Source organism: Psammomys obesus, unplaced genomic scaffold, assembly GCF_907164565.1.
Source record: "Psammomys obesus unplaced genomic scaffold, mPsaObe1.curated_primary_1811, whole genome shotgun sequence".
NCBI classification, from domain to species: domain Eukaryota; kingdom Metazoa; phylum Chordata; class Mammalia; order Rodentia; family Muridae; genus Psammomys; species Psammomys obesus.
This window is the reverse complement of record NW_026585644.1, coordinates 11,149,205-11,174,083: the sequence shown is the minus strand read 5'-3', so window position 1 is coordinate 11,174,083 and position 24,879 is coordinate 11,149,205. Positions and strand designations below refer to the sequence as shown.

Here is a 24,879-nt window from a genome sequence, read left to right as displayed (position 1 = left end):
TGGCTAAGGGCTTCGTTTTCTGTGAGGATAATGCTGTGGGGTCTCCCCAGTGGGAACCGGGGTGGTGCATGGCTGGAGCCTCACTGACTGTTTCTGGTAGTTATTGTGCTAAGGCCTCAGCAGCTGGGGAACAAGACAGAGAGGGCAACAGAGACCCGATCCGCTGTTCTAGGCCTCTGCTGTGAAGTTTAGTCCCACTATGACACTGTTAGCTCAGTGCTTAGGCCAATGGGGAGTCTGAGGTCTCCCTCTGGGTAGATTCCCAGTGCACATATACTTACACTTGGTAGCAGGAAGGGGAGAGAAGCAGGCAGGAGTTGTATTATTTCAGACTGACATTATCTCGGCTTTGAGAAAATGTTATTTCATTTCATGGGTCATCTTCTTCGGAATGGCTAAAGTGAAAAGGACTGCCAATCCCAAGAGTCACTAAGGATGCAGAACTGGACCTCTCAGTCTTTGATGCTGGAATGTACACTGGAGCCAGCACCTTAGAGCACTGTGGCAGTGTCCAGCCATGGCTCTGCCCCTCCAACCGGGGCAAAGTTACACAAGGGCATTAAAGGCAGAGCTGGATTACTGCTGAGAGTTCAGCATGACAGTCTCCTGTTCTAATGAGGTTTTCAAAGGCAAAACTAATCTCTAACGATAAAGAAAGTAGTGGCTGTCTCCAGGAGAGGCCTACATACAAACAGGGTGAACACCTCAGATCTTCATGCTTCCAAACACGAGACGCATCCAAACGAAATAAAATAAAATAACATCGTATTTCTTCTTCCCAAATGAATGGCTCACTGTGTACCATCTATGTCTTTCAAAAACAACTCACGGTCACTCACAAAGATGTACAGTGTTGAGCTGTATTTATAAGTGAACACGAGCACAGGTGTCCTAGAGGGAGTGAGGTGTGATGCCTAGCTGAGCCGCCGCTGCAAAGAACACAAGGGGGCAACTTGGCATCAAATGCTAGCACTCCCACACGTTGGGCACAGGTAGTTGTGAACCTAAGGAGAAAAAAATTACTGTGTCATTGCAGTGAAAGGCCATTCTGTGATCAAACCCCATCTCAGAAATACTTTTAAATGTTCTGGCAGGTCCTGCCTTGGGAGCCTGGTTGGCTTAATCCCTTCAGCCCACATTGGTGCACTTGGACCAAACACTGCTCTTGTCCGTGTGGAATTTGAGGGGGTAACTCCCCACCTCCATCACACACAGGCTTATAACCCCCCTCCGCTCCTCATGAGGGGGCTGACAAATACACACCTGTTATTTTCCTGTGTGTTTCGGGCCTGACCCTTCTCCAGCTGTGCCTCCGTGCTGGGGATCAGCCTCCGGTGAATTGGGCAGCTGGGTTATTGGGCCTTTCCACTTTCTGGCTCCAGTTTTTGAATTGAATTCATATATTTCCCCAGTCACTAGGGGGCAGAAAATTAAGCAATGAAAAAAAAAAAAACATTTCAACAATTTTGTTGGCACCCATTTCTTCGCTGTTCTGTTTTGATAATTGGGGAAGGGTGAGGGAGGCTACAAGAGATGACCCCCTGAGATGGAAAGAAGTTTTTGAGGAGCCCAGACAGCCTTCCCAGGCCTGCCTTTTCTGTGCAGCTCAGACATATGGTGCCTCTCTGGATAGGATTTGCAGGCTCTGTCACCATCTCAATTGCAAGATGAGGGGGCCATGTAAATTTCGAGTTCCCTGTGGCCATCAAATAGATTGGGCTCAATTTCTATTGGGGTTACCCATTAGGATCTGATTTGTTTTAAAAGATCCTTGTATCTGCCATAAAAAGGAATCTAATATGTAAGGGCGGGAGCCTCTGATTCCTCTTTACATCTGGCTGGCAGAGAGTGCAGGCACAGACAAACTGATCTGGGGCTGAGGAGGGACGGCCATTTTTATTGTGTCAGAGCCAGCAGACACTAATTGATGTGTTTGTTCACATTAGGCCGGTTGGCTCATTTCTTCCCCTTTTCTTCTTGCTAGCTCTTCAGAACTGCAAAAGTCCTCCCTGGCTTTTTCTTTGTAAGCCTGGGTTTGAGGCAAGCCTGGCTCCTGCTACTGCAATACAACACAAGTGGCCTCTCTCGGCTCAGGCTCCCACCAGCACTTATGCTAATGTGGGCACATTATGGTAACAAGTACCTAATAATAGAGGGAAATTTAATTCCAACAGCAGCAGCTTCTCACTGGAGAGCAGCCATCCTCCTTCTGAGGACGGCAGCCGTTTGCATATGAGGGTGGCAGGGAGCCAGCACACTTGCCTTCTGAATTTGGTTTCCTTCCCTTTATTCACGTCTATAATTGAGCCTTTGTAAGCAGAGGGATGTGTGTAAAGGAGCTGAATCTGGAGCTGATTTCAGAGGGCAGTGGGAGCTCTGGAGGCCAGCTTCACCTTATGGTCATCATGTCAGCCAACTTCCTGGCCCTGATCTGGGGTGGGGGGAGCCAAACTTAACACTTCTGCTACTAATAAAATGGCACCAGAAGCATGCAGGGAGGAGGACCGGGCAGGTTGGGGAGGATCAGTGAGCAGGGATATGTAAATATATATATATTGATTCTTGAATTTACTGGTTTTCTAAAGTGTTTTGTAAACAAACAGTGAGGAAGAAATCACATTCCGCAGAACAATCTTGCAGGTGCAAAGTGCCTGAGCCCTCACCTGGGGGTCGAGCCATGTTATAGCTGAAAAAGGGTCAGCCTCTCACTACAGATAAGTGGCCAAGGTGCTGACCAGTGGTCAAAAGAAGGATACTGGACACTCTTCCTGACTCTTCTAGCCCAGAACACACAGACCATCCCCATAGGCGACAGTGCCATTTGGTTACCTGGGTCTATGGCTTCTCCATCAAAGACAGTGTTCACCTGGATGGATTCCTAAGGCAAAGAGAATGCTTCAGTCACAATTCCACGTTTCTCCCCAGGCAAGGCCACCCATCCCCACAGCCCAGGCTCCTCATTCAAGGTTTATTTTATTTTTTATTCATTTATTACTATTATCTTTTTAAGACAAGACGTGAACTTGGTATGTAGCCAAGTCTGCTCTTCCTGATTTCTAACTCCCAATCACTGGAATTACAGCTTTTCCCACCATGCCTGGTTTTCCATGCTCAATGCTTTGAGATACCGATTTACTCAACAGGCACTGGGCCATGAGACACCATCTAACACCAGGCAGGGATGTCTGTCTGCATAGCAGGCCACTGACAAACAAGGGCTACAATGAAGACACATGGCTATGATAGGAGAGCTGTGATGCAAGGGGACACATGTGGCAAGCAATTAATCCAGACTCGTGGGTTAGGAAAGAGTCCTGAAAAAATATCACCTAAGTGATGTAAAAGCAAGAGCCAACATGCCCAGTGCCTTGGACTAAGACTTGGACACATCACTGTCAGGCGGAGTTATGGGAAGCAGGCCCACAGGAGCACTCACCTTGGGCCTTGGCATCCCAGCCTGGCACTCTTACCTTTAGCTACCTACCTTGCTCCACTGCCTGCCCTCACAAAAGCCAACAGTGCTGCAGCTGAGTCTCTCTAAACCCCACCCTCCATGCCCCAGATCTGAGCTCTGCCTAATGTGCCTGTCCCCAACCCGTGGACACACTTTCACTACTTGGTAAACCCCAAAAAGACAAAACCAAGGTCTTCAGCATGTTAGCAAGAAGCTATTTGGAGAGCAGTGGCCTTTTCAATATGGTCTTTTTATTTACTGGTGCCACCTATTCACTTCCACATAGCTCTCGTATGCTGAAGACAAGAAGTGAGAATTGCATGTTTTGCCTACTACATCATCCGAGAAGCCCCACATTTTATGTCACGAGGGGCTATTTATTTAATAGATCAATGTGGCATGGTTTTAAGGCCGTCTATGAGTGGCATTACCCAGGTTCCCTAGGGTGCTCCTTTTAGATTAGTAAGACCTTGGAGGCCAAAAGCTGTTCCTTGGGCCTAAAAGTAGAAGCAGTTAAGGTATTAAGTGCAAAACAAAGGTCTCCCTTTAGCTGCACTGAGCCAATCATGATACATACTCACTGAAGAATGCATCTTAGATCATAACAAAGCTTATCATGGGAAGGCAGAGAAGAGACAAGGGAAGTTGCCAGGTTTTCTTTCTTCCCAAGTTGTAGATTTGGCTCAGTAAAAGAAAGCAAAAGAGTATGACGAGTGGGCTGGCTTGAATGAGAACAGCCCCCAGAGGCTCATATGTTTGATTACTTAGTCCCCAGATGGTAGAACTGTTTGGAAAGGATTAGGAGGTGTGGCCTTGTTGGAGGAGGTGTGTCGCTAGGAGGGGTGGGATTTCAGGTTTCAAAAGCCCATGGCGTTCCCACCCCACACCCCTCCCTCTCTCCTTCACGGCTGTCTCAAGCTCTCAGCTACTGCTCCAGTACCTCGCTTGCTTGCCCGCTGCCATGCCCCCCCCCCCCCCACCACGATGATCATGGACTCAAGTCCTCCGGAACTCTGAGCGCCAAATAAATCATTTAAAAGTTGCCTTCAGTTTTGTCACAGCCAAAGAGCAACAAAGCAGTGTCTCTAGCCCGCCCCTGTGCCTCACAGAGTGAGATGTCTGAGGGTCTTCAAGAGACTTCCCCAGCTCTTGCCTCACAGTGGGTGTCCTCCCTCCCCCTTCACGGTGAGGACCCTGAAGTTTCCAAAGGCTTGGGAGCTTTCAGGGTCACGTGGCCAAGGGGCAGGTAGAGCCAAGCCCAGTCGCAAGCTGTGCACCTTCTCGCAAGGCTGAGTCGAGAAAAATTAAATTCTGTGGAACGTTGCAGTTCCAGTTCCGGTCGTTAAGCTCTGCTTCCCCCACGTACCCTGGTGGGGAGCTGGTGTGGGTAATAAACACCACTACTCAATATTTATGAAACCCAGAGCAAACACTTCAGCAGACACAGTCAGTGAGGGGAGGAATCCTATCAGGATTTTGCCATGCAGCAAGCTGTGTCAGCGGCCAAATGCCTGAGCCTCCCAGAATGCACAAATACTCCTCCAGGGCCTGCCTTCTCTGTGTGTGTGTGTGTGTGTGTGTGTGCACGCACGCGCGTGCGCGACAGGGTGCCACTACCCAGGCCCTGGGCAAGGTTCCTGCGGCTGACCACACTCACCACCACAGCCTCTCTCTTCACATTCTTCATGTCTGCAGGGAAGAGAACAGGCCAGCATTGAAGCTTCTTAAGATGCTAAACGGACCTTAAAGTTCCACCCCCACAGGCTTTGACTTCAATTTTACAGACATGACAAAGGTGTCTGTTCGTTTTTGTTTTTTCTGCAGACCTGTTAGTTGACAGCTTTCGGTTTTATCAGAAAACATACATATTTATGCACAATATATGATTTAATTTTTAAAACTTTTTTTCCAGATTATTAATACTGGTTTTAGGAAATTAGCTCTCAAATTGGTTTAGAGATAAGAAAGAAAGACTGTATGTTCATTACAAGGGATTTTTTTTTTTTTTTTTTTTTTACATTCATTCTCTATATCTTGGTTAAAAGTAACTAAGTTTGGGGCTGGAGAGATGGCTCAGTGGTAAAGAGCACTTTTTATTCTTCTTGCAAAGGACCCAGGTTCAATTCCTAGCATCCACGTGGTAATGGAAACATCCACTACTCCATTCCACGGGCTCCAATGCCCTCTTCTGACCTCTGAGGACATCAAGCATGCGTATATGTACATATACACATGCAGGCCAGCCCTTACACAAAACAAAATGAATAAATCTATTTTAAAAAACTAGGATTGGAGGCAGTCTATGCCATTTGCATTATTAAAACACTATCTCTCCACAGGATCAGTAACCATTATAATCAAACTTTGAACCCTGCTTTTCTGTACTCTGTGCATATCAGCACACCCCATGGGTGGAATGACTTAAGCAAACTTTTTTTTTTTTAATTATAGAATTTCCAGAATGCCCTGTCTCTTTCCATATCTTGGAGTCGCCCTGAGGTGGTAACTCTTGGGCAGGATTAGGATGAGGTATCTCCTTGGGTCTGAGATTCTCTGTAGATCTTGCTCAGCTTATCAATTAATCAGTCTCACCTAATGGGCTCTGTGAAAAATGATCAAATCCATTACAATCAGAGGAGAAAGTGTCACTGTCCTTTCAAAGGAGGCACTTGTTCAAGACGGAGCATTCCCTGTCCCTGAGAGTGGTCACCCTCTCCGTGGGCAGTAGTCAGGAAACGCTGGCTGTGCATAACATGTGCTGAACTATTATGGCCAAACTGGGTTCTGTGAGAGATAGACCTGGATGATTAAACTGAGCTGATCAGAGATGAGCATCGGTAGAAAAAGGCAAGGCCAAAGTGAGTGGGCCAAGAAAGCCCAAGGCATCAGGTACCTTGCACCCTGCCCTTTATATGCCCTTGGCTTCCCCATTCAAGACACGGATATTCCCTGATTGAACCCAAATTTGAGTGCAATCAAAAAACAGAAAAACAAAACAAAACAAAATCATGAAAACATGGACTGTACATACCTCCTTTCTTTGTCCTATGGGGGGAAAAAGTGAGCATTAATTGACAGGACAGTATCCCACAGAGATGTGCACACATGATAACAGAGGGCATCCAGGCAACTGGTTTCTAGGAATGTGGGACTAGTTTGAAAATGGGCCAGAGATGGGGATCAAAAGTTCTGGCTACTAGCCCTGCTCTAAACCAGTCTGGCAACTGATAGCCTGGAACTACAGAGGGTCTAAGAGTTTGAAACTATTGCTTCATACAACTCCAGGAAATACAGTAACTTCAATGAAGGTAAAAACCAGTCCAGTGGGACCACCAGCCCATTCTTCTTTGTCTGTTTTTCTCCCCAGAGATCTTGGATCACAGTAGGGATCTGGAGAGCTGACAATTGACTTCAGTTTCCTATAACATGAAAGATCTGGGCTAGGTCTCCAATGCCCTTCTCATAACAACCTTGGATTCAATAATTCAAATTTTATTCCTCACTATTTGACAAATGCTGGCTGCCATGTGGTACAACTAAATTCCAGAGAGTACATGTCTGAGTCTGACCTTCTAGCCATTTTTCTCTTTTTAGGTTGGGCCACACTGAGAACTGTATTTAGAATGTGAGTAGGAACAACCAGGTTGAAGGTGCATATTTACCACTTAGTTACAATATGCATGGAAGCTGCGGTGCCCATTGGGTCACATTTGTCTTTTAAGAATGTCTACCCAAATGTAACATGTGTCATCATCATTCCTACCTGATTAAATGTGACTCTTTTAGAGACAGGTTAGGCTTTTTTCCCCTGTCTTTCACTTTGTAAACAGGATGCAAACAAAAATGTGTTTGTTTTTTTTTTTTTAATTTCAGCAGATGCTCAAGGATTTCTTACCTGAAGTCAAGGTTGCCGATAGTGCAAACTTCCCCCAATAGAATGCAATGCACATTTTAAGCTAATGCCTTTTATACCATCTTGCATCCAAAATTACTTGTTAGTTACAGTTAATCGTCAAATACAATTTTTTTTTGAGACATGGTTTTTTGTGTAGCCTTGGCTGAACTCAATTTGTAGACCAGGGTGGCTTCAAACTCAGAGATCCACCTTCCTCTGCCTCTTCTTCTGTTGGTTAGCTGGTTGGTTTTACAGAGAATGATGCTGAGAGAGTTCTCATGTACCCAAAGTGCGGGGATCACAGGAATGCACCACCGCTTCCAGCTATCCTCAAATGCTATTAAGAAGCATTTCAATCTTATCATTCACTCATTTTTGCCATTGAGAGGGCCTCAACATCAGAGCATCCAGGACATTTGGGCATATGGTTAAATGCAGGGTCTAGAATCCTGAGCTTACTGGGTCTTGGCTATGAAGTAAAAACTGCAGCAACTTCAAAAACATTGCCATGGCAAAGGAAGCATTCCCTTGGTTAGCTGCTTGGTTTTACAGAGAAGGATGCTTAGAGAGCTTCTCATGTGCCCAAAGTCAGGTGCCCAGAAAATAAGAGAGCTCAGATTTGAAACCTGGAACTTGACCAACTCCAAAACACCTGGCTCACAGCCACTGTGCTCTGGCTGCAACAGTTACTGAGAATAAATCTGGCCCTAGTCTGTGGCATGCACAGGTTCTCTTAAGATCACATGCGTGAGCAAGGGAAAGAAGGACAGCAACCTTTGCATGCAATAACTGGAGATGTGGTCGTGTGCAAGAGACCAAAGGTGGTCTCATGACACCAAGGCCTCATCTGTGGCACTGCTGCCCGAAGCTTAACCTCCTAATCTGTTTGTTTTGCTCCCTTTAGCTCCATCCCTTTCCATAAATACTTTTCAGAGAAAAGCACATTATATTCCGCTGCTCCTCACAGTATGGCTTTTCTGAAGAGCTATCCAGGGTCACCGGAAGGCTGACAGCCCACTTCCACTAGATCCCATTTGGCCCAGGGTAAGTTGCCAGAGAAAGCCAAAGGGCCAATGTCCTGGCCCCCAGAGGTGACAAAGTGGGTACCCCAAGCCCAAGGGCAGCTGGAATTTCTTCCTTCCCTTCATCTCCTATTCTCTTCCTGAAGCCAGGGACCCTGCCCTGCACAAAAACACACAAAGGAAGTCCCAGCCCACCAGAACTTACAGAGGTTTCCTGTCCTTCCTGCTCATGGAGTGGCAATGTCTGTAGATGGCTTTGACCAGCAGGACCAGCAGGGACCCCAGAAGACCCACAAGCATCATGGAGCCCACAGTGATGGTGAATGGCACATACCAGGCTGATGGGGAGTACATGTTTTTCCTGAGGATCTGGTAGGTAATCCTGGGCTTGAAGGACAGAAGAGGGGAGAGGGAGTGGGATGGAAGCATCTTTGACATTTAGCATTCCCAAGTGCACTACTCTTTGCTTCTGTTGTACAAATCTGACGTCTGTGATCCTGCAGACCCCGTGTCTTCCACCCATGGCTTATTTATCTTCTATCCATTAGATCAAAACCAAGAAATATTAGGGAACTGCAAATCAGCTCCTCACTTAAGTACGCTTTTTCCCTTCCTTGGAAACTCAAAAGTCCACTAGCTATTTCTCTGGTGCAACACAGCATAATCCAGGGACTAATTTAGCCCTTGTCTCTCACTGGGAAGGCAGGAGCCATGAAAGCTGTTTTCTTTTCTTTTTTTTTTTTAACACCTTGTAGGCTTTTCAGTGTTCACTCAATACAGCTGCCACTGCCAGATGAGTGGGCTGTGATCACAGCGAAACTTCAAGTTCAGAAATCTGCTTCCCAGAGTGGGAGACAGATAACAAACAAGTCATGGAGATTTCAGAATTGGAAATGTCACAGTGGGTTATGCTGTAAACCTCAGAGACTTGGCAATTTCTTCCTAAGGAGAGCCTGCCAGCTCTATCCATAGCAAAGGTCCTCAGTATTTGTTGTGGTTTGAGTATGAAACCCCCACAGGCTCAGTGGGTAAAGGAGCTTGCTGCCAAGTCTGATGACCTGGGTTTGAGTCCTAGAGCCCACTAAGTATAAGGAGAGCAGGACTCCTAACGCCATCACACACCAAATACATACCCACCTACATACACAGCCATAAAAATCTCAAAAGGAGAAGCTGGGGAGATGGATAGGCAGCTAAGAGCACTTAATGCTTTGAGGAGGACTCGGGTCTGGTTCCCAGCACCCACCTCAGGTGACTCATACAACCACCTGTGCCTGCAGTTCCATGGAACCCAATGCCCTCTTCTGGTCTCTGTGGGCATCTGCACATATGAGGTGCATGCAGACATGCAGGCATGTATACATAAGCATAAACACAGCATAAAGAAAGCTGTAACGGAGTAAATTCAAAGACAGGCCCTGACATGGGGAGCTGTTTGTTCCTCAAGCTGGTAGCACTATTTTATAGGGTCCTGGAAATTTTAGGAGGCAGGCCCTGGCTACTGGGTCACTGAGAGTGTGCCTCAAAAGGCATGCTTTCTGGCCCCTTCCAGCTTTCTGATTCTTGTAAGTGAGGTGAGGGCCTCCTCTACCACACACTCCTGCTGCTGGAATGTTTTGCCCCAGGGTACATGACAGAGCAAGCATGGTTGCAAACCTTCTAAAATTGTCAGCCAAAGTAAATCTTTCCTCCTTTCAAGTTCTCTGTCAGGTTGGTCACTGCTGTGCAAAAAGAAAGCCAACAAGGCTGCCTTTGTCTCTACTTAATTGGGGGTCCATTTTTCTTTTCTTTTCTTTCTTTGTTTCCTTCTTTTTCTTTGTTTGTTTGGGACAGGGTCTCTCTGTGTAGGGATGCCTCTATCTCTATTTATTGGGGTCCATTTTTCTTTTCATTTATTTATTTGTCCTTTTGGTTGGTTGGTTGTTTTTTTTTCAGGACAGGGTTTCTCTGTGTAACCCTGGCTGTCCTGGAACTTACTATGTAGACCAGGCTAGCCTCAAACTCAAGAGATTCACCTTCCTTCTACTTTCTGGGATTAAAGGTGCATGCTATCATAAGAGGAGGGGGATGTGGACGGAGGGAAAAGGAGAAGAGAAGGAAGAAAAGCAGTGGGGGGGCAGGGAGGGGATGGAGAAGGAAAGTACGCCCAGGGAGCCTTTTCTGCCCTGCTGTCTTCCCTCGCACTCTCTGCCCTGATGCTCTCCCTCCCTCTGAAATTTCAAAAACTATGAGATGAAAGAATGTTTCCAAATTTAAGTTGCCTATTCAGTTTTTTTCCCACAGCGATGCCATCTTTACCACGGTGGTCGGTGTTTGGTCTACCGCATGACCCCACACAGAACATTCTTCTTTACTGTGAGAGGCCAGTGGCTCTGTGTCTTTGTGGCTCTTACACACATTTTCATCTACTAAGCAATGGCCCTTCTAAACAAATGCCTCGACTTTTTATTTTATTATTTTATTTTATTTTCTGTCTTATGCTTCTGGGTCAAAGGGTTCCGTTGCTATCGGTGCTAAGGACTTCTGGCTGGAGATGACAGGTCCCCAGATCCTTACCCTGGGAGTTGTGGTGACGATCGTGGTTGGGTGAGGAATGACTTTCACACTCAGTGTCACCGTCCCCGTTTCAACAAGAGCCTTGGCGTTTGTTCTGCCAGAGAGCAAGTTGTCATCAGTAATGTAGACAAGCAGCCGGTAGTCCCTGACCATATCCAGGCTACCGTAGTCAAAGGGAGATGCCAGAAGCAGGCGTGTGACATTGGAGCCCGCGTTGGGAGAGAAGGCGAAATGATTGTTGATGTTGCCTAAATGAGAGTTGACCCAAGGATGTTGGTAAAAAATAAAAATAAAAAGAAGATAAAACAAAGATTTAGAAGGAAATTGCATTTGTTTTTATTCCCTCAAATGCCCACACTTTATTTTTTATGTAACAGGGTTGGGTCTGTGATGTCCTACAAGTGAGAACGGACTGGATAATGAACCATGGCACTGCTCTCTCAGGGCCACCAGGGGAAGGGTTGACTGGCCTGGTGCAGCTCCTGCTAGTTTAGCACCTAGCACTTATTTAATAGCAACATATGTAATGCTTACTGAGGCCAATGAGTGGGCAACATGCCCCTAGAGGGTGCCATACCCCTAACCATGGGCCAAGATCCCCATATGCCTTCTATGGAGCCTGTCTGGCCATGCTGGTGACAGGACCCACGAAGGCACATCCTGACATTGCAAGGCCCAGGGCCTTGTAAATTTACCCCACCTGCACGCACGCACCTACAGCTCTGTTGGGGCCCACAACATGAAGGTGCCTGGGGCAGGAAGAATGCCAGCCCAAGCATGGTTCTTGCTCATCTTCCAGTGTCTTCAGATTCATTACTGACTGAAAACCAGTAAATGGAGCAGATGATGCATTTTTTACTCCTTCAGCGGCAAAGTGCTCCGTTAAGCACTCAGGACTCTCTATGGCTTATTTCCATCCTGAGCGCTCCGGTCTCCAGGCGGTGTCTGCCCCTGGGCTCTGGTGCTCGGAGGCCTCCCACTGCTCTGCCAGGCTCAGCAGGCAGGCGGTGAAGATGGATTTTCAGTCTTTCCTGTGGAATTGTTCTGCTTGTTTGGGTTTAAATCTCTGGCCCCAGCACTTCATTAGATGAGCTATTTTTGTCTCATTTCCATTGAGGGGTGCTCCTTTTCCCCCCTCCTTCCCACAATGGCATATTTTTAAAGAGAGAAAAATGAATGGAGCCGAAGAGTATTGCTGAGGACATATTTCAAAATGCATTTAATCTATTTAATCTCTTCTTACCCTGAGAGAGGCCTGGGAGTTCCTTCCCTAGCGGCAATTTTCCCCCCAGAAACAGAGATAGTTGAGAAGATGAAATACATTTTTTTTTAAAAATTACACTCATTATATTCTGGGAATTTGGGGAGAGGAATATATTAATAGGATTCGTCCTTCCTGGAACCATGTGGTGGTGATCCTGGTTGTGGGAGGTTCAGGAGGACCAAGTGAGACAGAGACGCTGATGGAGTGCCGGGAAGCATCGCGTTCCTCAGCCCCCTTCTTCATGCAGAAGATGCCCACCCAGCCCCACACTGCGCCCACACCAGCATACGAGCAAAGACCCTCTGTCCCATTTCTCCCCGCATGGCCCAGACTGATACCAAGTACACTACCTGAGCCAATGGAGTATCGGAGAGATCTGGGGCTCGAATCAAGGTCAGTACATGTCAACTGGAAGTTCTGAATGTTTGTACCAACTTTAAGATCCACTGGGATGGCCATGAAGTAGGAATTGGGGGTGCATACTGGCTTTTCATCATTTTCTCCAATGATGTTCACAGTCACCTAGAACAGTAGGAAGGTGGTTGAAGACGTCATTGCATTTTATTCAGTGTGTGTGTGTGTGTGTATTGTGTGGGCAGAAGTCAGAGGACAACTTGTGGCTGGCAGTTCTTTCCTGTTCCCAAGTAGATCCCAATGATTGAACTAGTTTCCAGGTTTAGCAGCAATTGCCTTTTCCTTCTAAGCCGTTTCACCAGCCCAAGCCTTAAGAGCTAAAATGTGCCGAGCACTCACTGTGTGGGATATGCAATCTGCATGAACCCACTGATACAACCTCATGTGTGAGAGAGATCATGATAGCTCCCCTCTACAGATGAGAAAAAGGTAGCTGAGAGACAGCAAGTAATTGACCTAAAACCATGCAAACAGTGAGAGGCTGAGCAAATATTTCAGTGTACTTTTGTCTTTTGTCTTGCTCCAAATCCTTTGCCGTTAGCTTCTCTTCTGTGTGTATGTGTGTTTGTGTGTACATGTGGAATATGCAGATATACAAACATACACACATATGCACCCAGATGAAACCAAATTCCCTCCACAATGGCTATAGACATACGGAAATGCACATACTTACTTAAGCACCGTATTTGTGAACCTGAAGCTACCCTCTAACTTTGGTGTACATCACACTAGTTCTCAACCCTGTATCCATCTTCTTGGGCCCACTTGAAGTCTGTGGAGGGTGGGGCTCAGGCTGTTTCTGAATGGTCTTCAGCTGACTCTACTGTGCTGCCGGGCATAAGAAGGAAGGTGCTAGAGCAAGGTCCTGGATTTGCCAGGGTCTCATCCGCAACCCCGGGCTCTTAGAACTGCACTGAGCCCCAGATGACCAGCCACACGCAGGCCGACAGCTCTTTCATGGCTGTGTCTCAGGCCGACTGACTGGAATACCTGCTGACTCAGTCTCAGTCTTGGAAGGGACTTATGTGATCCTACTGACTCGTCACCCTTTTTAAAGCCTTATGAATTGAGTTGTATTCGTTCTACTTTTGAAATTTAGGGATTTCAGCTCTTTCTGAGACTGGGAATAAATTGAAATAGTCATTCTAGTTAGCTCCCTGAGTGGAGGCCATCCATTTCTCCCTGGAAAAGAAAGGAAAAGAAAGAAAAAAGAAAGAAAGAAAGAAAGAAAGAAAGAAAGAAAGAAAGAAAGAAAGAAAGAAAGAAAGAAAGAAGGAAGGAAAGAAAAGATAACATAACAGCCCAACAAAGGCTGCAATTATCTCCAGCTTTCCCTGGATAGGAATTCTGGACCTCATGAATCACTGAGGACATCATCCCATTAACTCAAAGCAGGTCACCAGAGGGACTGAACCATCCGGCGCTGGCTTACCATGTGACTTTCCACAGAAATAGGGTCACAGAGATAAACTTGCCCATACTCTCTCAGAAAATTGGGAGCATGACTAAGAAATGAATTCAGTCTCCTCACTGCAAGCCAGTTGCTGTCCCTACCACACAGGGCTGCCAGCTGCCAGCCAAGTCACTTCCCTTGAACCTTTTCACATTACTGATGGATCTTTATGGCCATCGTGTGGCCCTCAGAACATCCTAACACTCACCCCCCAGGCCCTCGTGGCATGTTTGTATGCAGTACGCGCAACCTTAGGAAGCATGTCTATTGTGGGATGGGAAGTCAGGTCCCACACACTTGCTCACTGAGAATCTGCATTCAACAAGGGCCTCAACATCTGAGAAACGATGCAGCAATAGGCCTCTGCAGTGGGTTTGGATATGGGTCCCTCAAGGGTTCATGTGCCAAAGGCTTGTGCCCAATCTGGTACTGCTATGGAGTGATAACTGTGGGAGGTAGGGCCCCGGAAGGAACTTTGTTTCACAAAGCGGTTTTGCTGCCTCAGCGGATATTCCAGTACCTTGCCATCAGTCTCACTACCGCTCTCAGTCACTCAGAAATGTGAGCCTCAAGTTAAGGGGCTACTTACTCTTCTCTTTACACTCCCATCCCGCTGTAGCCACATGCTAGGGGTGTGAGGGAGACCCCGAGTCAACCAGCTGGGTGACTGTGAAGACACCCAATATCCCCACTCACAGTGACTGAGCTCCGGTCCTCGCCATTGGTGGCCTCGACTGTGAGAATGTAGACGGAAGTGGTTTCGTGGTCGGCCTTAGTTACTAGCTGAAGTTCTCCTGTCTTGGGATTAATCCAAAATATGTTTGGGTACTGGAGGCTGGCCCCTCCTCCGGAGATGGAATACAGCACCTGACTCTGGGGGAAGTCCTCGTCAGTGGCTCGCACCTGCCCAACCCGGGTTCTAGCTGCAAGGATAGAGCACAGTGATTAGTACTGACCTGGGGGCGGGGGCATCCTCGCCGCCACTGACAAGACTGTGACAAGCTTCCTGGTTGTCAGAAGTCTGTACATTCTAGATATTAAATTTATGTATTAAATTGAAAGAATGCAAAGGAGCATGCCAACCCAAACTCAGCTTTCCGCAGCAACGATGTCTAAAAGTCTCTTACGCTTTTCACATTTCCTGTAACGAGCTATTGGGGCTGGAGAGATGGCTCCGAGGTCGAGAGCACCTCGTTCAGAGGACTCAGATTAGATTTTCTGCAGCTGCATGGTGGCTGGCAACAATCTCTGACTCCCTTCTGGGGAGATCTGGCCTCTGCAGGCTCACAGTGTGCTAACACACATGCAGGCAAAACATCCACACACATAAAATACAAACAAAGAAATCTCTAAGGGAAAAAGAACATAGCAATTGATGAGCAACGAGGGTAGACGGCTTAAGTTCTGCCACTTCTGCTTCTTTTAAGAGTATTGGTAGGGCTGCTGAGGTTCTGAGCTGCTTGTGCTGTAGAAGTTCTTTTATCGTTAGTTATAGTGCTGTGGGCCAGAGACCCTGTCAGTCAATTCTACAGCCTAACATGAAGTATGTGACCCAAAGACAATCACCAAAGTAGCGAGATCAGTGCATGTATGAAAAGCTTGGTCCTGTTGAACATGTAGAACACACTGGGCCAAGTGTAAGGCACTAAATGTGTCCCCTGGACCATCTTTGTGTGTTCTGTTTTGAAACATAATGTCATAAAATAGGGACTGCTGTAAGGAGAATAAAATGAACAGGAATAATTTTGTTGGTGCTCTGCTTTTGATTTGGCTCTATTTTTCATTATGGAAGAAATACCCATGATCTTAGGGTACATAAGTGGGGAGAATGTGTCATTTGACAGAATATGCTAGATAACATAGAAAGCTTACACTGATTACCTTCAAGTCAGGGGAAGAGAAACTGAAGCTGGGAGCAAGGGTGTGTGTGTGTGTGTGTGTGTGTGTGTGTGTGTGTGTGTCTGTGTGTGTCTGTGTGTGTCTGTGTGTGTCTGTGTGTGTCTGTGTGTTCTGACAGGGTCTCAGGTAGCCCACACTGACTTTGAACTTGCTATATAAGAGCAGATGGCCCTAAACTCGTGTTTCTTTTGCCTTCACCTCCCAAGTGCAAGGATTACAGATAGGTGCCACCATGCCAGTCAGGAGAATATTTTCTTGATGGGAGAATAGTTCATAAGAATCAGAGTATCAAATAACAGGAAAAAAAACCTTCTAGTGAACTAAAGAAGAGTGGGAAGATGTTCTTCTTTTGCCCTTAAGTAAAGAAACTTTCCCCTAGTTGATAAACTCAACTCTGAGTGAGCCAGTTAGAAATCACAGAAGAGACCAGGAAAAAAAACTTAAGTCTATAACACTGAGAAATGTAGGGTTAACAGACTCTGGCAGACAAGGAAGCATTGGGACATTCAGAGTAATGCATTTAATCAAGTTTCCAAAATCCATGCTTCACCTGGAGGTCTCTGCAGTAGCAAGAGCAATGGGCGGAGGAGCAATAAACCAATATGACAGGAGCCAGGTGGCCTCTGCAGAGCTTGAAGTCAGGTGAAGCCTGGCAAGAGCCTATGATCTGCGACCTGGCCCCAACCTACCTGGTCTTGTTTCTGACACATCAAACATGTAGGACGGCCTATCAAAGACAAGAGGAAATTCATTTTCCGGACTTGTTAGAATAGAAATGTAGATGCTATCTAAAAATGGAAACAGAAACAAACTGAAATCACAACCTGTACTCATTTGTTCAGTGAGCATTTTGAAAACACCTTGCGAGTGTGGGTTCTGGGACACAGGTAGAACTCTGCCTTCAAGATACTTAGTCATAGGCTCCCTGACATGGATAGGGGGCGGCGTGGAATGGGGACAGTATGGAATGGGGAATAGTGCGTCATGGGGATAGTGCCTAATCATGGACAATGAAGTATAGGGACAGTGCAGAAAGGAGCAGTAGTATGAAATGGGAGGAAGGGTTTTAGCCATGTGCAAACACATTACAGTATAAACCTCCTTGATTCCGTCAGGGCAGGCCCAAGTGACTCAGCACCGCTGAAGAAAAGGAAAGTTGGAGAGGAGGGGAGGAGGTACAGGTAGCGAGTTAGGCAGTGACCAGATCATGGAAGTGCTTGCGTGCCTAATCCACGGGTTTAAACATGAACTTGACAGGAGGTGATACATCGAGATTCATTTTTTTAAAAAGTCACGGACAGAAATGGTGACACTGTGTGGGAAGGGAGCAAGACTGGAGGCTGAGAGACCCTTAGAACACACAAGTGCCAAGAGGAAGTAGCTGTTGGGGCCGGATTGGCTTAACAGGGAGGCCCTGTGTCCAAAACCTAGAAGTACCTAGTACAGTTCAGTCACTGATGCCCAAGGGAGACGCCATATGAGGAACGTTAAAAGGATATACTTGCTTTTATAGTACGGAGGGGCAATGTCTTGCACCTGGATTATCACGCTGTACTTATTGCCAGCTGCAAGGTTGCTTGGATTTTCATAATTTAGATCGCCAGTCAACTAGGCCGAAACAGATATAATAGATTACACAGGATAAACAGTCCTATTATTGAACTGACATATCTGTTTTTATACAGTTAGTGCTTGTGCAAATTGCCAGCAACCTTTGAGAAAGCACTTGTAAGGGCACCTGAGGAGCTTTGAGATGATGGACAGATGGACGAACCAGCAGAGAAACATCTATTTCCAAAGATGTCTACGGGGCTAGCACTACCAACAAACAAGGTTCCCACACTGAAGTCAGTGGAAGAAAAGCCCAATTCTAAACTTTTTATACAGAACTAGTTCCACCATTTAACATGTGCTTATATAAATATATATAAATATATGCACATATTATGTGTATGTTTCTATATAAAACCACAGAAAAAAGAAATAAGAAAAATATATATACTAGAATGTCAACAGTGTTCACTCCTCTATGGTGATGCTATTCAGTTCTTCCTACATCTTAAATGGTGGCTATGAACTAAGAACCTAAGAAAAATATGAATTTCCCCAACAAAGAAATTAGTTGTTTTATGATACCATTAATCTCTGGGGGATTGAAGATGGCTTAGGATGGGAGGTAGAAAAGAGGCACACTGAGGAGAAAGGTGGTGGGCAGCTTGCTCTCATCCCCAAGGTCCACTGGAAGCACCCTCAAGACCCACCCGCTTGCGGAGTCCTTCCCTTTTGCTCTTTTCCCCACACCCTGCAGTGGGAACCTTGTGTGAAGAGAGGCCTCACCAGCTTGCTGCAGCCTGCCTTCCATGCCTGTCCATCCAATCTGCCTTTGCCCCTGTGCATAACCCCTCCTTCTGGAGGGTCTCTGGTGGCTCTGTGATGTGGAACCTATCAAGATGCCTTAGGCCCCGTTTTCTCTCCCTCGCACCTCATTTGAGGAGCAAGCACTCAAGTAACAGAAGAGCCTGTGTACCAGGGCCACTGCCATGTCTACAGTGGCTCACTAAGCCAAACGCAAACGCGAGCCACACGAAGTCCTGCGAGGCCCGGCACAGCACAGCTCTGTGTAATGAACGATGCTGAAGCCTGGGTGAAATAAAGAGCTGACAGGAACACACAGCCACTATTAAGTCTGTCAGTTACCGTGGCTCGGAGAGGAGGCTGCCTTGCAAATTTCTCTCTGCAGGGCAGCAAAAGCACCATGCATTTCAGACCAGCTTCCCCAGTGTCCTTTTAATGAGGCAATGACCATAAACTGACCACAATTCTCCCAGAGCCAGCTGGATGCTGTGAAAATCTGCGGCTGCTCCCGACTCCAGATGGCGTGCTGAAGTTGAATTTGTTGTTTGGAGCTTCGCTGTCATCATCAAAGCAGAACTTGCTTAAGTCCAAAAGCAACGTCCCGTTGGCTGCTCTTTCAGTCAACATAATGCTGGCAAAAAGGAATAATTCAATATTTCCCCCTAACAAATGGCGACTGAGTAGGCCTTCTAACCTAGACAGAGGCTAGATACCTCTACTTCATTTTCAATTCTACAGGTTCTTGGCTATCATGGTGTCTGCCTTTCTGGTCTCAACATCATGCTCTGGAGTCCTTTCTGTTTTTAAAACAGCTGCCAGAGGCCTCCTGTTAGTGTCAGGTCATGGCAGTCTGCGCCTGAGGCCTGCAAAGCTCCTCCTTTCAATCCTGACCCCAACTTTGGGCCTCAGGACTCTCCTTACCTGCTCCTGCTTTCTCTTTCTGACCTCAGCTCCTCCTTCTTTGTGCTCCTCCCACCACTCTGGCCTCCTTACCCAGGCCACCAAGGCTCTAGCCCAGGGGTCATTGTACCGCCTCTGGAATTCTCCCACGGATCTCCAGAGTGTTCCTCAGAGTCCCACACAGTGAAGGCTCAGTGCCTAGGGAGGTGCACTTGGAAGTGGTGGGCTCTCTAAAAGGTGGAGTCAACCCAGAGAAAGTCAGGTTCCCGGGGGCATGCCCTCAAAGTGGAGTGTGGGGCTCCAGACCCTTTCTCCATTTCTTTCCCTGCCCAGCCATGGGGGAAGTGGTTTTACCCCACTGTTGGCTCCCCCCATAATTTGCTGTCTTGCTACAGGCCTAATGCAATGGGGCCGACCAGTGACAGTCCTAAATCTCCAAAGCTATGAGCTGAAATAATCTTTCTCGGGTGTTTGTTATCGAGATGGGAAAGGGACTAACACACTCCTTTCATTTCCTTGAGCTCCTAACCTAATGTCACTTTTACAAAAAATATTAATGTTCCCTTCCCACTGTTTCCTCTATCGTTTGCCTCTTTATTTGAAATTCTTAGAACTTATCATTATCCAACATGCTACACAGTTACTGAGCCTGTGCATTGTCTGTTTCCACTTAGAATATACACTCATTGAGGACAGGGATCATCATCTGCTTTGTTCTTTACTCTGCCAGTAAATATTTGTGGAATGAGCGAATGGTAGCATATGAGAGCACAGTTGTGAAGAATACGAGAGAAATGGAAATTCCATGCTCAGACTGTTGGAAAACCCTGACCCTAATCCCACCCTCAGTATCCCAGCAACAGCAGTCATGGCACGATCGGCCACCAAAATTGAACAGATTTCCCCTGTCACCCCACGCGCATGGGCTATACCCTTTAAAAAGCCAGTGCCTTCTCTTTCCACCCTCTTTTTCCCCTTTCACCGTGGCTCAGAGGCAGCCTCTGTATCTCCCCCTCCCCACTAAATGAAATCTCTTTCATGAAATCTGTTGCGTGGTGTGATCTCTGCTGAGCCATTCTTGGCTTCAATCCACCATGCAGGAGTTTTAACTTGTTGAGAGAAGATCCCTTACCTCCTAGTCTTGGAAGATTAAAAACTCCTTGACTTTTGTTCTGGAGGCTAATTCCTGCATCTTAATGCTTCTATTAGACTGCTTGCTTCACACAGCTTCCTTCTGAGAAGACCCCCTGCAGCTGATGAGTGAGATGCAGGATATAGTTTCTGCCTTTTAGAACCCTGTGTTCTGGATACTTAGGGCTACGCCCAGGGCCATAAACACTTGGGTGTGATCCCAGCAAGCCTGAATGAAGTGTTTTAATTGGCTATACACTCTGTCTAAGCAGTTATCTCTGGTGAGCTCTCTGTAACACCATCAATTATACCTAGGCCATGGATGTTTGTGGATCTAAGTTTTGATTACAACACTGCAGAACTGGGGGAGTTCATCATCTGAAGAATTCAGGATCCTGGTGTCAGAGTCTGTTTGTCTGTCTTGCTGTCACCCCCCACCTCGGCCTGTTGCATACTAGGCAAGCTACATTAGTAGTTTTGACATGTTCTTTCATTTTTCTCTGCACTTGGTATTTTTTCCACAAACATTTTTCTTGGAAAGCCACACCTCCTCATTCATCTAAGGGGAGCCACTGTGCCCCCACTGCCCAGCAGCTTGCTGAGTCCGCCTCCTATTCACGGATAGCTTGCAAAGCACTTTCAGCTAAGTATTTGACAATTTACAACCTGAGCAGAGGCCATCTCACTGCCTTTGATGCCTCCACTGGAGCCCTGGGCTCATCATAAACCCGGGAAAGCCACAGGCCCTCCATGGAAAGATGTGGGAGCCTGTGAGGACCTGCCTCCTCCAGGCTGTCCTGCCCCACCTACCCACAGCTTCCGAGCCTCCAGCTATCCCCTAGCTGCTGTTAATGAATACTGGCACCCAGCCCACTCACTCCCCTGCCTGTCTGCAGGAACTTCAAAAGTCACATATTCTAGTATAAATGTCAGAGGCATGGCTGTCCTTTGTCTTATGGTTTTGTTTTGCTTTTGTGCTTGGCACTGTAATGGCTGAAATAAAGAAGGGATTCATGGTAGGACGGTGGATGTATGGCTAAGGCTTCTTAGTCCCACGGGTCTGCTATGTTCAGGAGCTGGGGAACATACAGGCTGAGCTCTTGAAGTGAAGATGTCCACTTTCCAGCTCAAAGAAACGAACCATTTCATGGACCCACCTCACCTCTAAGCCTGTGACAGCCAACTGGGAGTTACCCTCACTGGAAAAGTCCCAAGGTGATGACAGTATTGTTTAGAATTATCTTCAATGATGAATATAATCAGCACAGTTACTAAGTGTGAAGGACTTCAGGGCTAATTTGGAGGAGATCACTAACAGGACTCTCTGGGCTTGCCTGGAGGATCTACGACATTCAAAATGTGGTTTTAACCAGTATTACAGAACACAGTCTGCAAACTGTCCTACCCCCTCAGGGGGCTCTGGACCACAGGAAACCAGAATATTTAATGAACGGATATGAGAAAAAGAGAAAACAAGGAAAGGGGCTTGAGAGAGCACAGTCTGCTCCAGGCATTGATATCACTCAGTGCAGAGGAGCAAAGAAGAGCTGGAGGACATAGGGTAAAAAGAGAAGAGTTTTCCAGATGCACTGGGCCACTGCAGGGGGCTGGCATGGATGTAGCTTTTCAAGGGAAGTAGGTGACTCTGCAAAGCTCCATTCCATCTCTAGGATCCAGACTTCCTTCGGCAGAGTGTGGACTTAGTCTACGCATGTGCTGTTGTGGGAGTCCCATCCTAACTCTCTATGGCCCCATCCCTGCCCATCTAAGAGACTGAGCATCTGGAATGCTCAAGCAGGGAGAGTGGTCTACAACATGGTCCGGCCTGGGATGTGGTCAACCAGGGTCTCAACAGGAAGCAGATGGCAAATGAGGAGAATCCTAGGAGACTTAGCAAAGAAGTGATTACAAAGGGGTACTTGGGTGTATGTAGAAGTTTCAAGGGCTGGTACATCTCTCAGGTCTAATAAGAGTGGAGCATCCTTGCTACCCAGAGACAGGGAAGTACCAGTGGAAGGAGAGGTCCCTGAAATTGAAACGCCATGGTCAGGAGTGTTGTGTGCAGAGAGCTGCCTTACAGGAACTGAGCCCCTCAGAATGTGGAGAGGGCAGCACTGAAAGGGGGAGGTGATACCACCCCCAGCTTCACTCTTGGCCTCCCCCCCTTTTAGCTCTTCACTGGCCAGGAGACAATGGAATGCAAGGCAGGGAGTGGGCAGCCTTCTGGGGCTTAGGGCAAGGTGCACGGTCGATCTGAGATGTGTCCAGAACAGACTGCACGCCACCATGCTGAGCCGCTAGCACAGAACAGAGTGTCAAAGCTGTGAAAATGGAAAGCTCAATCGCTTTTGCTTACCCCATAGCCTTGGTCTAGGGCTCTTTGTCTTTTGCGGGGTCATGCAATGTATTCAATCTGTCCAGAATAACCTGGAGCAAATTTGAAAAGCCAGTCAAAGATACCCCAAGAAACTTTGCCTGTAGGGTCACTAAAAGAGTGGCCTGTTCTGATCTCCAACCTCACCTCGGATGCAGAGCACTCTGCCCACAAAGGTCATTTCTGGGATGCACCCCACCCCTGAGCTGGCCCCATTCAGAGTCCCAGAGACTGGTTAGCCTGAAAACCACAGAGATGAAGCTATTGTGGAAGAATTCCCAATTGCGTGGCTTTATGACAGAAGAGCAGAAAGAAAAGCTATGGGAGGTGGGGGAGACATTGTAACCCAGAATCAAAAAGGCCTTATGTGGCTGGAAGGAAGGTTCAGCGTTGAAGAGCACTTGCTGCTGTTTCAGGTACCTGGGCTCAGTTCCCACCACCTATGTGGAGGCACACAACTAACTGTTGGTAACTCCAGTTCCAGGGGATCTGATGCCCTCTCCTGACCTCTGCAGGGAACCGGCCATGCATGTAGTACACAAACATATATGCAGGCAGGACACTACCACACATAGGATAGACATAAGTAATTATTAAAGGACTATACGTTACAATTATGGTAATTAATTGTGAGTCAAAGAACAAGTGAGGATATATGGAATTGTCCCACATATGTCTGTGTTTCCCTTTCACTTTTATGCAACTAAGTTGTGTTAGGTGAACCAGATGTTTGGTTTTGTTTTACCCACCTACTTGGTTTATTCCCGTTATTTCCTGAGGCTTCTTTGGGAGCGCCTACTTACTAATCCTGATCTCCAGCATCTACGACAACTGCTAACACCCCTCCTTACCCCTGGCAGCAGTAAATAAAAAACAGACACAGTTCAGAGAGGGCCTGAGGTGCAGATGGAATGAAATTGAAAACAAAAAAAAAAAAACAAAAAAAAACAAAAAAAAAAACAAAAAACCTATAAATGTAGGCAGAACGTGGAAAAAAAAAGAGAAATAATGAAGAGGGAACAAAATGACAGAGTAAGGAAAAGGAATAACCTGAAGATCTTTAAACAAAAGGGGATACTTCAAATCTGCTTGTAGTCATTTTCCTGTATCGGGGACCTCAGGGGTCAAGAGCCACCCAAGAGGGAATACCTGTCAGCGCACGCCTACCTGAAGGTGAGCTGTCCACATGTTGCAGGGTTGTCATTGATGTCTTCCACAATGAAGCTTATTTGGATGCGGTTCTCCTGACCCCCAGAGGGTCTGTCTCTCACCAGAACTTCCAGGGGAATGACGGGGTTCTGTCTCAGTTCGCCTGCATCTCGATCTAGCCTTTGGGCCACTTGGATTGTCCCTGTCACTAAGAAGGCAAAGGTTAGAGGACAAATGGGAAACAAAGGCACAAGGAGCGTGGAGGACACAGGAAAAGACAGTTCTAGGATGAAGGCCAGCTTACCCTGGGAATAGCCTCTATGCAGACATGTCCTATACAATCATGTCCATTTCCAGCTTTGACACTTACTGTAGCACCTGACCTGATCCTTCTCTAAAGCCACATTTTAAACCCCAGAGTTGGGCCCCGGGTACAGCACTGTCCACAGCTGACAGACCTGTAGGGAGCTGACTTCAACTTTGCCCACTGGATTCTCTTATTGGAGAATCTGTTGCTAAGAAACACGCATCAGAGAGTGAGTGGGGATACAACCGGAGCTGCAGGTGAAAGCCCAGGACTTGAGCTGCTGAGATCCTTGGAGCAGTGCTGGCTCACACCCCTCCTCTGCCCTGACCACCAGAGACTTTCTGATGAGAGAAGCCTCCCTTCTCCTCCCCTCCTCTGCTCTCCTGTCTTCTCTTCCTTTCCCGGCTTGTGCTCAGCTAGATTGGCTTTTTTTTTTTTTGCTATTTAATTTATTTTTTTAAATTTTTATTTTTTATATTAATGCTTTCATTTTTATTACTTGGAACCACAGTCTTAGTTTATAAATACTCAAAAAAAAAAAAGGTGTGGGAATATAGTTCATAGGCAGGCAGAGTGTTTGCCTAGTATGGACAGGGCCCTGGGTTCAATCCCCAGCACTACTGTGTAGAATGTATTTGTGTGTATGTGTGTGTGTATGTGTGTGTGTGTGTGTGTGTGTGTGTGTGTGTGTGTGTGTGTGTGT

General features: G+C 46.8%; 1 protein-coding gene across 1 annotated transcript in view; it reads right to left on the bottom strand.

The window, feature by feature from the left end:
- Nucleotides 1-853: 853 nt before the first annotated feature.
- The window catches only part of Cdhr3 (cadherin related family member 3), a 54,671-nt gene continuing 30,645 nt past the window's right edge, over nucleotides 854-24,879 (bottom strand). The window contains exons 8-20 of the mRNA XM_055622767.1: nucleotides 23,888-24,077; nucleotides 18,775-18,946; nucleotides 17,462-17,568; nucleotides 16,650-16,744; nucleotides 14,758-14,984; nucleotides 12,542-12,713; nucleotides 10,928-11,175; nucleotides 8,577-8,758; nucleotides 6,486-6,499; nucleotides 5,112-5,143; nucleotides 2,830-2,878; nucleotides 1,264-1,415; nucleotides 854-1,004 (exon numbers count right to left, since the gene is read on the bottom strand). Of these exons, the coding sequence (XP_055478742.1) occupies nucleotides 1,267-1,415; nucleotides 2,830-2,878; nucleotides 5,112-5,143; nucleotides 6,486-6,499; nucleotides 8,577-8,758; nucleotides 10,928-11,175; nucleotides 12,542-12,713; nucleotides 14,758-14,984; nucleotides 16,650-16,744; nucleotides 17,462-17,568; nucleotides 18,775-18,946; nucleotides 23,888-24,077 (1,637 nt within the window). The 3' untranslated portion in view covers nucleotides 854-1,004; nucleotides 1,264-1,266. The remainder of the gene's footprint in view (nucleotides 1,005-1,263; nucleotides 1,416-2,829; nucleotides 2,879-5,111; nucleotides 5,144-6,485; nucleotides 6,500-8,576; nucleotides 8,759-10,927; nucleotides 11,176-12,541; nucleotides 12,714-14,757; nucleotides 14,985-16,649; nucleotides 16,745-17,461; nucleotides 17,569-18,774; nucleotides 18,947-23,887; nucleotides 24,078-24,879) is intronic.